At 46.6% G+C, this 12,185-nt stretch overlaps 1 protein-coding gene across 5 annotated transcripts in view; it reads right to left on the bottom strand.

Moving 5' to 3' along the window:
- The window catches only part of CSTPP1 (centriolar satellite-associated tubulin polyglutamylase complex regulator 1), a 155,393-nt gene that overhangs the window by 95,148 nt on the left and 48,060 nt on the right, over nucleotides 1–12,185 (bottom strand). For all 5 annotated transcript variants that reach the window (XM_065595158.1, XM_005302284.5, XM_065595160.1 and 2 more), the window contains one exon: nucleotides 2,609–2,739. In XM_065595158.1, the coding sequence (XP_065451230.1) occupies nucleotides 2,609–2,739 (131 nt within the window). The remainder of the gene's footprint in view (nucleotides 1–2,608; nucleotides 2,740–12,185) is intronic.

The following is a 12,185-nucleotide window of genomic DNA, read 5'->3' as shown; positions in this document are numbered from 1 at the left end:
GAGGTATGAAGGCAATATAACCCATAACTGGCAGTCAGTAATGCTTTTCATGATGACACTGAATAACACAAAGTAAAAGCAGCTGCTTGAGTCTGACCAACTGCACCTCTGCACAAAACCTAACAAGTCAACAGGCAGTAAAATCAAGAGGATAGGAAACTCAGTGAGGAGGTGGTGCCTGCAGCATTCTCCCAAGAGAAAAATCTTCTTATTGCACCTATTTCCTGTCAATAAATACACATAAAGTGTACAAAAGGTTCACCTAAGTCCCAGTATAAATTACTCCTAATCAGTGGGAGACTTCTCCCTCGCTGGAGCTACATGTAGCTTTCTTAATGCATGGCTACACGTGTCTGCTGGTTGAGCCAGGAAAGCTCAGAGCAAGGCACATGCATTCTCCAAGTGACGGCATGTTTATTGCAAAACTGAGACAAACAGCAAATACCACTTGGGGTTTTTTCTTTATACAGTGGGAGCTGCAGGCAGGCTGGTTAAACTGTTGATTCAGTCCTTTGCTGAGCTTCTAAACTCTCAGTGGAAACCCCACTTCCTGTACAGGGATAGCTACTGATCTGAAATCCCAATAAAAACACAAACAAAATCTTTTTCTGATCTCAAATTTGCATTTGCATAAACTTAGGAACTACATTATCCTACATCTGTAACCTTCATTCTTCTTTGCCTCACTTTTCCATGGCGTATGTTATATATATTTTCTCATTTGTTTGTCAAGTCCATTACTGGCAGAGAAGGGAGTATTATGTAGTTTCTCAGCGGCACCTACCGCATTTGTGGGTGCTACAAAATAATAACCGCTTACCCCAAGATAGAAATTTAAAGGCTGAATGGAATGTAACATTGAGAGCAATGATTGTCAGAAAAGAATTCACTTCCAAACAATAGCTAGACAACAGCATCGGGGACACAGAGGAAATAGGGAACGCAGTCCTGACCTAGGAAAGGCTGAGAATAGTTTGGAGGTCCTGTGCTGAGTGAGACCTAGGACAAGGCACTGAACCACAGAGTAGAGCCCTGCCCCAACAGAAACCAAGGAGAGGAAACTAAACCAAAAGAATGGAATCCCAGTTTAGATGAAAAAGGACATATCCTTTCCTAATTCTGTATGTGGAATTATTGCTCAAATAAACAGGAGTTCCATGCAAAAATCTAGAGGCAATTATACTTTGACCCACTCATTACAAAAGCATCAAGCCTGCACAGACAAAACCTCCCTCTGGTCTCCACCGAGTTTGCTGTCTGATTTGTGTTGTCTATCCTTGGGGCAGGGATGGTGTCTTTCTATAACGTGTACAGCTATGAACTCAGGTGCTATGGTGATGCAGACTATATAAATAGAGCCTGGATCTCATGGATACTGTTTAAACTGTTTCAAGAATACAAAAATTCTTCTTTAAATGTAGTTTTCGTAAGGAAGACAGTTTAAAAACTATGAATTATCTAAAAAGCCCAGATCAGAAACACCACATTATTGATCACTTTAGCCATTGTACTTAAGGAACTCCTGAGTCAAAGTATCTTTTGCTCTGGGCATCACTTAAATTTCTCAGCTCTAGGTACTTGTGCCCTTTGTAGATGTTTTGTGCATTAAGTCATTGAAGGTCTTGTTTCTGACCACTACAATTTGCTGTGCATCTTCAATACACCTTGAGTTCCTCCTACATTCACCAAAAAAAAAAAAAAAAAAATCCAGTCCCAGACTATCTGAGTGTTAAGACAGCCAGTCCTTCATGCCCCACTGTGGTGTTTGCATGAATTGGCAGTTTCTGATCGGTAGTTTGGACCTGGTGAAGAATCAACTGGGTGATGTTCTGAACTCTCCTATGAAACATTCATAGTGGATGCTATTTCACTGCAGATGCATAGAATGGAAATTAAAGTAAGCCGCCTAGAGAACATTGCCAGGGGCTGTGACGTATTTTGGATTGCCTCTTTAAGGACAAGAAGTTTCTAGTAAATAGGATGGAGATGCTTGAAAACAGTGCTTACCTTCTGTCTAGGAAAAATAGTATAAAAGTTTGAAGAACTTTTTTTTTTTTAAGTGGCTAAATGAATTATTGGCAGCGCATATTCCAACATGCTGTGTTTCCCTCTCTGCTTTAACAAACGCTTGTCTGTACAAGGGTACATAAAGTGCACTAATAATTTGGGACTTTCTCAATCAGGAAAAAAAAGTTCTTTAATTCTTTGAGGGACACACTCAAATGGTACTAATGGGCACCTGAGCCTCTGCCACACATCTACTCTTGAAGTGTCACAGGATTTTATTCTCTTCCCTGATCTATTCAATATTTACATGCAGCTGCTAGGAGTAAAAGTGAGACTTCATGAGCTTGAATGACAACATTATTAGGTAACACTACTCTGTTCTTTATAACCTACAACACCACCTCTATCAAACAGCTATTCCAGTGTCTGGCGGAGATAAGCTTGTGGATATGGAACAGCTGGTAGAATTTAAACTCCAACATGCCACTATGGTGGTGGAGGATGTGTGTCCATTATACATGAAGGGAGTCTGCAATTTAGGGCGGCTTTAATAATGCACACTGACACTAGGTTCTCACAATGATTATCTTGGAACGCTTACCTCCATTTTTACCCACTGCTCGGAAGCATCTCCAGAAGGTCCGTAGGAAGGATGCCCTGTTGTGGGGTGTGGCTTGGATGAAGCTGAACTCTCGGAACAAAATGTGAGTTCCTTGACGCACACTGTTAAAACTGCAGAGATAAAGTCAAAATGAGAGTTAGATGTAGTATTAGGAAACTGAACTCAATATGGAAGCCTGGGGCCAGCTGTTATGAACAACAAGGAAACCACAGGCAAAGTTACATTTTGTGAAACAAATCTCTAAACCATATCACAGTTCACGTCCATCAGTTTTCTAGACAGAAGTCTAGTTGCATGAATTGGATCTCAAAATCTCAAATTTGTGATTCAAGGGCTCTTGAAACTCAGATAAATTTATTCTAAAACATCCACAGATCCCAGGCACCCAAGAGTCACTTGAAGGTTTGAAAAACTGAATAATCCTTCTCTTTGCCCACTGGGAATTGGGTGAGTCTTACAGTTGCCTGTCTATTCAGAAAATACATCTCCCTCTAGCTCATGTTGAATTGCACTTCCTATCCTATCACAATTCTCCCTGCAGCCACCCAAGATGCAACTTAATTAGTGACTTTTGGATTTTTATTTCCAGGTGACTGGAATTTGCACATATTGTGGATGTGGAATCTATTTCAGTTTTGGATGTGATGTAAGTGGCAATTCACGGAGTGACACTGACACTAGCACTATGGAGGGAGCATCATTATATTCCACCTTTCAAGCCAAATATAAGCCTTTACATGACAAGTAGTCAGTTTTTCCTGAAGATTCTAATACTCGGGTGCAAGACTCCAACATTTTCGTTGTAAACACCGTAGGACATCTATTGGCTTAATTAACTATTTTCATTTGATTTTCTCCTCTTTTTTTCCTTTTAGATTTTAAGAAACATTTTATTGACCCCAGGTTTTGTGAAGGTTTGGAAATAATCTTTACTGCATCTTAAAAGGGTAACATGTGAAGGAAATAGAAACAAGAACACAAACAACATTAAAACCAAAGTCACAATGATAAGGTCTCCTCTAATGAAAATTGAGTCATCCATGCATTTTGCTGTGCTTCTTACAAGCAGGGCAAAGACTTCATACACTCCAGAGAGCTCATTAAGGGATTCCCCTAGGACAGCAGCTTAGTCCATCTCCTGCAGGAGAGTTAGTGAAAAGATTCAAAGTTTATTCTTGATCACAGCAGAGCTTCTCCACAGGTAACTTCTCCACAAGAACCAAAATCCACTAGTCAGCAGGGAACCTCTTAGTTATTTAGCTATTTTTAAAAACATATCCTGCATTATAACTTAATATTCAAATCACTTGATTACAGATAAAATTCCCTTCAGAGGATAGGGAAAGGTCTTTTTTGTGACAGAAAAGCAGTCAGTCAGTCAGTCAACCAGACAATCAGAGCTCTTTTGTAGAACAGCAGTAGCATGTACTTTTTAAAAATTTAAAATAAGAATTACATTTCTGCCGTAGGAGTAGGAAGTCTCTGTTTGGGTATAGAGTAGGCTTTTACTACCATGATCTTCAGGTTAAAGTTCATTAGATTTCTTTAGATTTCCTACTTTATTGATATAATTTTAATTAACTCTAGCAATACATCAAGTGACAATGCCATCAGGAGATTTCTGAGCACAAGAATTAGAAGCCCTATAAATAGAAATATATAGGCACATAAGCGGTCCAATATGATTTTTTCATTAGTTACCTTGAACTTTAGCAGTGTTGACAAATCTCAATTTTATTGCAAGTCTCACAATATTTGGTCTCTCTCTTAAATGCTTTAGTTCCTGGAGGCATATGAATACATGGGAATCTTAGATTTTATTAAAATAATAAATTAGTTTCTCATCCTCATGGTTGCAAGAAAAACCTTGAAAATGTGACTCAAGCGTACTTCAAAGACTCGTAAACCAGCAGGCAAATAAAAGGAACTCAAATAACCAGCTTTTGATTTTGGGGGCCTGACTCATGATTTTTGAACTTTTAATGTTGTCAGTACTGTTTCTGCAAACTCTACAGGCCTAACTATTATTACATATTTATTGAGCACTGCCAGTGTGCTCAGTGCTGTACAAATCAGATGAAGACGTGGTCACTGCTCCAAGGAGCTTATAAGCACAACAGGCTCCCCCCCAAAATAGAGAGACAATACATCAGGGGTCTGATTCACTGATTTCACCAGACTTTCGCTCATGCTTTAGATCAGCGTTTCTCAAATGCGGGCACCATGGCTGTATGAGGCCACCAGGGGGTTTTCTTGAGGCCACAGCCTCCTGGGCAGTGACTCGAGTGGTGGCGTAAAACAGTACCTCTCCCCCAGGGCCACCAGAAGGGGTTGGGCCCTACCCCCCCCCCCCCATCTGGAGCCACAAACACTGGATGAGCAAGCAGCCAGTGAGTTCCCCACCTTCCCAGGGGTGGTGAGGCCCGGGCTCCCGGCTTCAGCCTGGGGCAGGGGGCGGCAGGCTCTGGTCATGGGACTTTGGGCTCTGGCCCTGGACCCCAACCACATGGCGGTGGGTGCTAGCTCTTGGCTCACACCCATTGGCCCTGGACCCCACAGCCTCCTCTGGCCCCGGGCTCTGGCCGTGCAGTGGCAGGCTCTGGTCCTGGACCCTAGGCTCACTGCCCCCACTGTTATCCTACCCACCTCTACATCGAGTGCTTAATTTGTTCCCTGGCTTGTCAGGGCTGAGTAAGTCTGCTGTGAAAATTGTTATTTGTTCGGTTGTTAATATCACTTTTCACAGCCTCCCAGCTAGCTAGGAAGTCTGCTATGAAAAATGATATTAACAAACATATAAATATTACTTTTCACAGCAGCAGACTTACTAGCTAGCAAGTTTTTAAAAGAAGGCAACCAAACACAAAAGAAACAACAAAAAAGACAAGAATGAGCAAAGCACCTTATTTGTGTTTCTATTATGTTTAAGACTAGTAAAGACTAGAGAACTGTACATTATTTTTATTGAGTCTGCAAAAAACCCCAACATAAATAAATAATGATTTGGACATGTATATGTGCATATTTATTTGTTTTTCCTAAAGTTAATTAAGTATTTTAAGAAAAATTGTCATAGTGGCCACTAGCAAGAGTTGGTGGCCGCACTCTGAGGCACCAAAAGATTTGTGAGAACCCCTGCTTTAGATGACTAAAGATAGATTAACAAAGTGTTGCAACTCTGTTTTGATTTTAAATAAATATAAATAAATACTTTGCCATCTGAGGCTCTCAACATACTTTACAAATGTTAATGAAATAACTGAAATTCTTATTGTGCTAGTGCCCAACTGCCTCAGCCAAGCCAGGCCCTATTGTATTAGGCACTCTACAAACATGGTAACTAGCATTCCCTTTCCCAAAAATTTACAATTCAAAAGAAAGAAAAAAGATACAACAGGTGGATGAATCCAGTACAGTTGGGACAAGGTTGGAGGCATTAAGGCCAAAGGGTTTACAGTAGTCAGGGTAGGATACAATTAGCACTTGGACAAGAGTTTTGACAGCATAGGCAGACACACAAGGTCAGATCTTGGAGACGCTGTGAAAGAAGCAGCAGCAAGTTTTAGACAGCCTGGAGATGAGAGTCAAAAGAGCAGACCATGTCAAAGACAAAGCTGAGGTTTGAGTAGGGCCATACCAAATTCATGGCCATGAAAAACGCCTCATGGACCATTAAATCTGGTCTTTTTTTCTGCTTTTATCTTATACTATCCAGATTTCATGGGGGAGACCAGCATTTCTCAAATTGGGGGTCCTGATCCAAAAGGGAGTTGTAGGGGGGTTCACAAGGTTATTTTAAGGGGATCTCAGTATTGCCACCCTTACTTCTGCCCTGCCTTCAGAGCTGGGCAGCTGGAGAGTGGAGCAGTTAGCAAGTTGGGTGCCCAGCCCTGAAGGCAGCAACCCGCCAGCAGCAGCACAGAAGTAAGGGTGGCAATACCATACCATACCATCCTTACTTCTGAACTGCTGTGGCAGTGGCTCTGCCTTCAGAGCTGGGCTCCCAGCTAGCAACCGCCACTCTCAAGCTGCCCAGCTCTCAAGGCAGCACCGCCACCAGCAGCAGTGCAGACAGGGCCGGCTCTGGCTTTTTTGCCGCCCCAGGCAAAAAAAGCCTCCCGCGGGGAGCGCGGCAGGGGAGGGCGCCGAGCCTGGCCGCGGGCCCGCTCTCCCCGACCGGTCAGAGTGCCGGGGGGAGGGCAGTGAGCCCGGCGCGACTCCGCTGGCGGCAGGAGAGCCGGGAGGAGGGCGGAGAGCCCGGCCGGGGCCCCGCTCTCCCCGGCGGCCAGAGTGCCAGGAGGAGGGTGGAGAGCGCGCCACGGCTCCGCTGGCGGCTGGAGCGCCGGGAGGAGGGCGGAGAGCCCAGCCGGGGCCCCGCTCTCCCCGGCGGCCAGAGTGCCGAGAGGAGGGCGGAGAGCCCGCCGCGGCTCCACTGGCGGCCGGAGCGCCAGGAGGAGGGCGGAGAGCCCGGCCGGAATCCCGCTCTCTCTGACCGGCCAGAGCGCTGTGGGGAGGGCGGCGAGCCCACCACGGCTCCGCTCTCCCCGGCGGCCAGAGCGCCGGGAAGAGGGCGGAGAGCCCGGCCAGGGCCCCGCTCTCTCCGGCGGCCAGAGCGCTGCGGGGAGGGCGGCAAGCCGAGTCGCGGCCCCGCTCTCGGGCCAGAGCGCCGTGCCGCCCCCCTCCAGGTGCCGCCCCAAGCACATGCTTGGTGGGCTGGTGCCTGGAGCCGGCCCTCAGTGCACAAATAAGGGTAGTAGTACCGCAACCGCCCTACAATAACCTTGTGACCCGCCCCCCCAACTCCTTTTTGGGTCAGGTCCCCTACAATTACAACACTGTGAAATTTCAGATTTAAATAGCTAAAATCATGAAATTTACTATTTTTAAAATCCTATGACTGTGAAATTTACCAAAATGGACCATGGTAGGGCCCCAGCTTGGAGTATCAGAGTGGTGCTGGTCATTTCACAGACAACAATATTTAGGCTCAAAAAGAGGGGAAGTAACTTGCTGAAAGTCACAGAGGATGCCAGTGACAGCACTGGGAACAGAACCCAGATCTTTCAGCCCCAAACCATAGCTGTAAAGTCCTTCTTCCTTTCCCAATGCTTTGTTGCTGAATTAGGGTGGCAGCCTGCATGGAAGAAGACACAGGCATGAATTTAATGAAGAGGAGGTGGATAGAAAGGAAGGAGAGAAAAGAAGCTTCAAGGCACAAGAGGCAATATATGAGAAGGATAATGCAATACTTAGAGTGAGTTGCAGGAGAAATAAGAAATGAAAGGAGATGCAGCTAAGAGCATAACTTTGTAGAGCCTTGAAAAATCAGGATGAGAAGCTTGAACTTGATGTGGAAAAGAAGGCCTAGCTGCAAGTTGAGACAACTAGAAGCCGAACAGCACACTGTGGTGCCACTGGAGAACAGGCAAAGGCCTGGCGGCACGTCCTGGCATAACTGGAAAGGAATGCAAAGACTGAGGCATGAATTGAGTGGATGAGCACAAATCCATGGGGCCGGATGTGCTGCATCCAAGGGTGCTAAAGGAGTTGGCAGATGTGATTGCAGAGTCATTGGCCATTATCTTTGAAAACTCATGGCGATCGGGGGAGGTCCCGGATGACTGGAAAAAGGCTAATGTAGTGCTCATCTTTAAAAAAGGGAAGGAGGAGGATCCGGGGAACTACAGGCCGGTCAGCCTCATCTCAGTCCCTGGAAAAATCAAGGAGCAGGTCCTCAAGGAATCAATTCTGAAGCACTTAGAGGAGAGGAAAGTAATCAGGAACAGTCATCATGGATTCACCAAGGGCAAGTCATGCCTGACTAACCTAATTGCCTTCTATGAGGAGATAACTGGATCTGTGGATGAGGGGAAAGCAGTGGATGTGTTATTCCTTGACTTTAGCAAAGCTTTCAATATGGTCTCCCACAGTATTCTTGCCGGCAAGTTAAAGAAGTATGGGCTGGATGAACGGACTATAAGCTGGCTAGATCATCGGGATCAACAGGTAGTGATCACTGGCTCCATGTCTAGTTGGCAGCCGGCTTCAAGCGGAGTACCCCAAAGGTCAGTCCTGGGGCCGGTTTTGTTCAATATCTTCATTAATGATCTGGAGGATGGCGTGGACTGCACGCTCAGCAAGTTTGCAGATGACACTAAACTGGGAGGAGTGGTAGATACACTGGAGGGTAGGGATAGGATATAGAGGGACCTAGACAAATGAGAGGACTGGGCCAAAAGAAACCTGATGAGGTTCAACAAGGACAAGTGCAGAGTCCTGCACTTAGGACGGAAGAATCCCATGTAGTCCCTGCTACAGACTAGGGACCGAATGACTAGGAAGCAGTTCTGCAGAAAAGGACCTAGGGCTTACAGTGGATGAGAAGCTGGATATGAGTCAACAGTGTGCCCTTGTTGCCAAGAAGGCTAACGGCATTTTGGACTGTATAAGTAGGGGCATTCCCCGCAGATCATTCCCCTCTATTCGACATTGGTGAGGCCTCATCTGGAGTACTGTGTCCAGTTTTGGGCCCCACATTACAAGAAGGATGTGGAAAAATTGGAAAGAGTCCAGCGGAGGGCAACAAAAATTATTAGGGGGCTGGAGCACATGACTTATGAGGAGAGGCTGAGGGAACTGGGATTGTTTAGTCTGCAGAAGAGGAGAATGAGGGGGGGGATTTGACAGCTGCTTTCAACTACCTGAAAGGGGGTTCCAAAGAGGATGGATCTAGACTGTTCTCAGTGGTACCAAATGACAGAACAAGGAGTAATGGTCTCAAGTTGCAGTGGGGGAGGTTTAGGTTGGATATTAGGAAAAACTTTTTCACTAGGAGGGTGGTGAAGCACTGGAATGGGTTACCTAGGGAGGTGGTGGAATCTCTTTCCTTAGAGGTTTTTAAGGTCACCCTTGACAAAGCCCTGGCTGGGATGATTTAGTTGGGAATTGGTCCTGCTTTGAGCAGGGGGTTGGACTAGATGACCTCCTGAGGTCCCTTCCAACCCTGATATTCTATGATTCTATGAGTGACTCTAATTTTATGGTAGTACACCGGATTATTACTCCTCAGTCCCAGTAAGTCAGCTCACGAGTCACCAGTGTTCTCAGCACAAAATGGATCTAAAGTCAGCAGGTAGAAAAGCATGATAAGTATATAAGCAACAACATATGACAAGCCATGGGTGAGTATGTCAGAACATCAGCACACCTAGGTATTATATCTGTGCTACTCAATTGGCTGACAGAATATTTCAAAGGCACTAGGCTCCACTGTGTTTTCAAATTCCTTCATATTGGGTAAGGAAGATGGCAGTAAAGAAATAACCAGTTATTGATGCTGGTCCTGATAAGCCAGGACAAACAGAATGATTGTACATGTTTGTCAGTAGGCCTCTTTCCCAGTCTGGTCTACCCACAGTCCACTAGTATTAGACCACATGTGTTCTCCTCCCTCAGAGAGTCTAGCTTTCTTAACCAAGACATCAACACATAGACATTGTCTCCGTGGGTGCTCCAGGGCTGGAGAACCCACAGGGGAAAAAATAGTGGGTCCTCAGCACCCGCCGGCAGCCCCACCGATCAGTTCTTCCCCTGCGCCTCCTGCCAGCTGCGATCAGCTGTTCAGCGACATGCGGGAGGCACTGGGAGAGGAGGTGGTGGAGCAGGGACAGGAAGACATGGAGGGAGGGTGGAGTGCGCTCAGGGGAGGGGGCGGAATGGGGCAGGAAGAGGTGGGGCAGGGTGGGGCCTTGGGGGAATGGGCAGAGCAGGAGTTGAGCCCCCCTTAGGAACTCAAAGTCGGCGCCTCTGCATCAACAGTAAGGTAACAAAGCTTAGCTCAAACCTTCTCTCCAGGTTTAGCAGCTGCTAAGGTTCCTCCCTTACTGCTCAACCCATACCCTAGAACAGAGGTAGTCAATACTCAGACTGAAAGCCAAATCTAGACTGCCAGATGCTTTAGAATGGATCCTGAAAACTTATTTACTTATTTATTATTATTTTCTTTGGACTCTGGACCTTGACTATACCTTGACCAATATATTTGGACCTTGACAAAAAAATAATTGACTACCCCTGCCCTAGGAGTCTCCTCCATGGGCCAATCCCCTTCCCTTATATCCAGATAAGTGAGCAGTCAGAGCCCACTTGAGGGAATCAACACATTCTTGTAAACAAGGCTATTTCAAACCCAGTCATTTTGTCCTCAAGCAGCCAATAAGAAGAGGTTTTGGTTTACTGAAAAGCAGCAAAACAGAAAACACTATCTATTCCTTTAGCTTCCCACCTCTACTATGTAGTGTAGCCACCTTCATGTGGGCCCTGTGGAATTAAAAAGAACTATGCTAACTCTATATCGGGGTGGGCACATTTTTTGGCCTGAGGGCCACATCTGGGTATGGAAATTGTATGGTGGGCCATGAATGCTCAAGAAATTGGGGGTTGGGGTGTGGAAGGGGGTGAGAGATCCAGCTGGGGGTACGGGCTCTGGGGTGGGGCCAGAAAAGAGGAGTTCAGGGTGCAAGAGGGAGCTCCAGGCTGGGGCAGGGGGTTGGAGTGCAGGGGTATGGGCTCCGGCTGGGGGTGCGGGCTCTGGGATGAGGGGTTGGGGGTGCAGGAGGGTGCTCCGGCCTGAGACCGAGGGGTTCGGAGGAAGGGAGGGGGATCGGGGTGGGGCAAGGAGTTGGGGTACAAGAGGGGTGCAGGCTCTGAGGGGCACTTACTTCAAGCAGCTCCCAGAAGCAGCAGCATGTCCCCCCCCGGCTCCTACGCGGAGGTACAGCCAGGCGGCTCTGTGCGCTGCCCCATCCGCAGGCGCCACCCCTGCAGCTCCCATTGGCCGTGGTTCCTGGCCAATGGGAGCTGTGGGGGCAGCAGGTGGAGCCCTCTGGCTGCCCCTATGTGTAGGAGCCGGAGGGGCGACATGCCGCTGCTTCTAGGCTCTGCGCGGAGCGAGGCAAGCTCCTGATCCCACTCCCTGGCTGGAGTGGGGCAAGCCCCAGACCTTGCTCCCCAGTGGGAACTTGAGGGCTGGATTAAAACATCTGGAGGGCCAGATGCAGCCCCCAGGCCATAGTTTGCCTACCCCTGCTCTATATGCTTCAAAACCACTGATTTCAGACCTAGTAAGAAGCTCAAAGTTGCTTGGTTTAAAAAAAACAAAACAAACAAAAAAAACACCCTCATGGGAGGCAGGCAAATTAGCACATTAACTGAAGTTACCATGGATGCATTTCCTAATTTGTCTAGTTGCACCAGAAATTAAACTACAGCCCTCATTAGTTCACTCTAATATACTGTAAGCACTTGTGCTTCACGCCAAAGTTTTGTTAGGTAGATGGGTAATCCTTGCATTAGCAAAGCTGCCTTTCCCACCACTGCAATGAGTGAACTGGGGAGAGGAGAGAAAAATAAACCCCAGGATCTTGGCTGGCTCCAGAAGTTGTGAAAGGCCTTTGCAGGGAGGACTTCAGCAGAGATCTGTGCATTTTCACTCCTTGTCTTTACATGCCCCACAGCAGCCAAACTGCAGAAAGGAATCTCCTTAAGATGCCAGTAT

Source organism: Chrysemys picta, chromosome 4, assembly GCF_011386835.1.
Source record: "Chrysemys picta bellii isolate R12L10 chromosome 4, ASM1138683v2, whole genome shotgun sequence".
In the NCBI taxonomy this organism is placed as follows: Eukaryota; Metazoa; Chordata; order Testudines; family Emydidae; genus Chrysemys; species Chrysemys picta.
The sequence above is the reverse complement of the archived record's forward strand: the minus strand, read 5'-3'. Positions and strand labels throughout refer to the sequence as shown.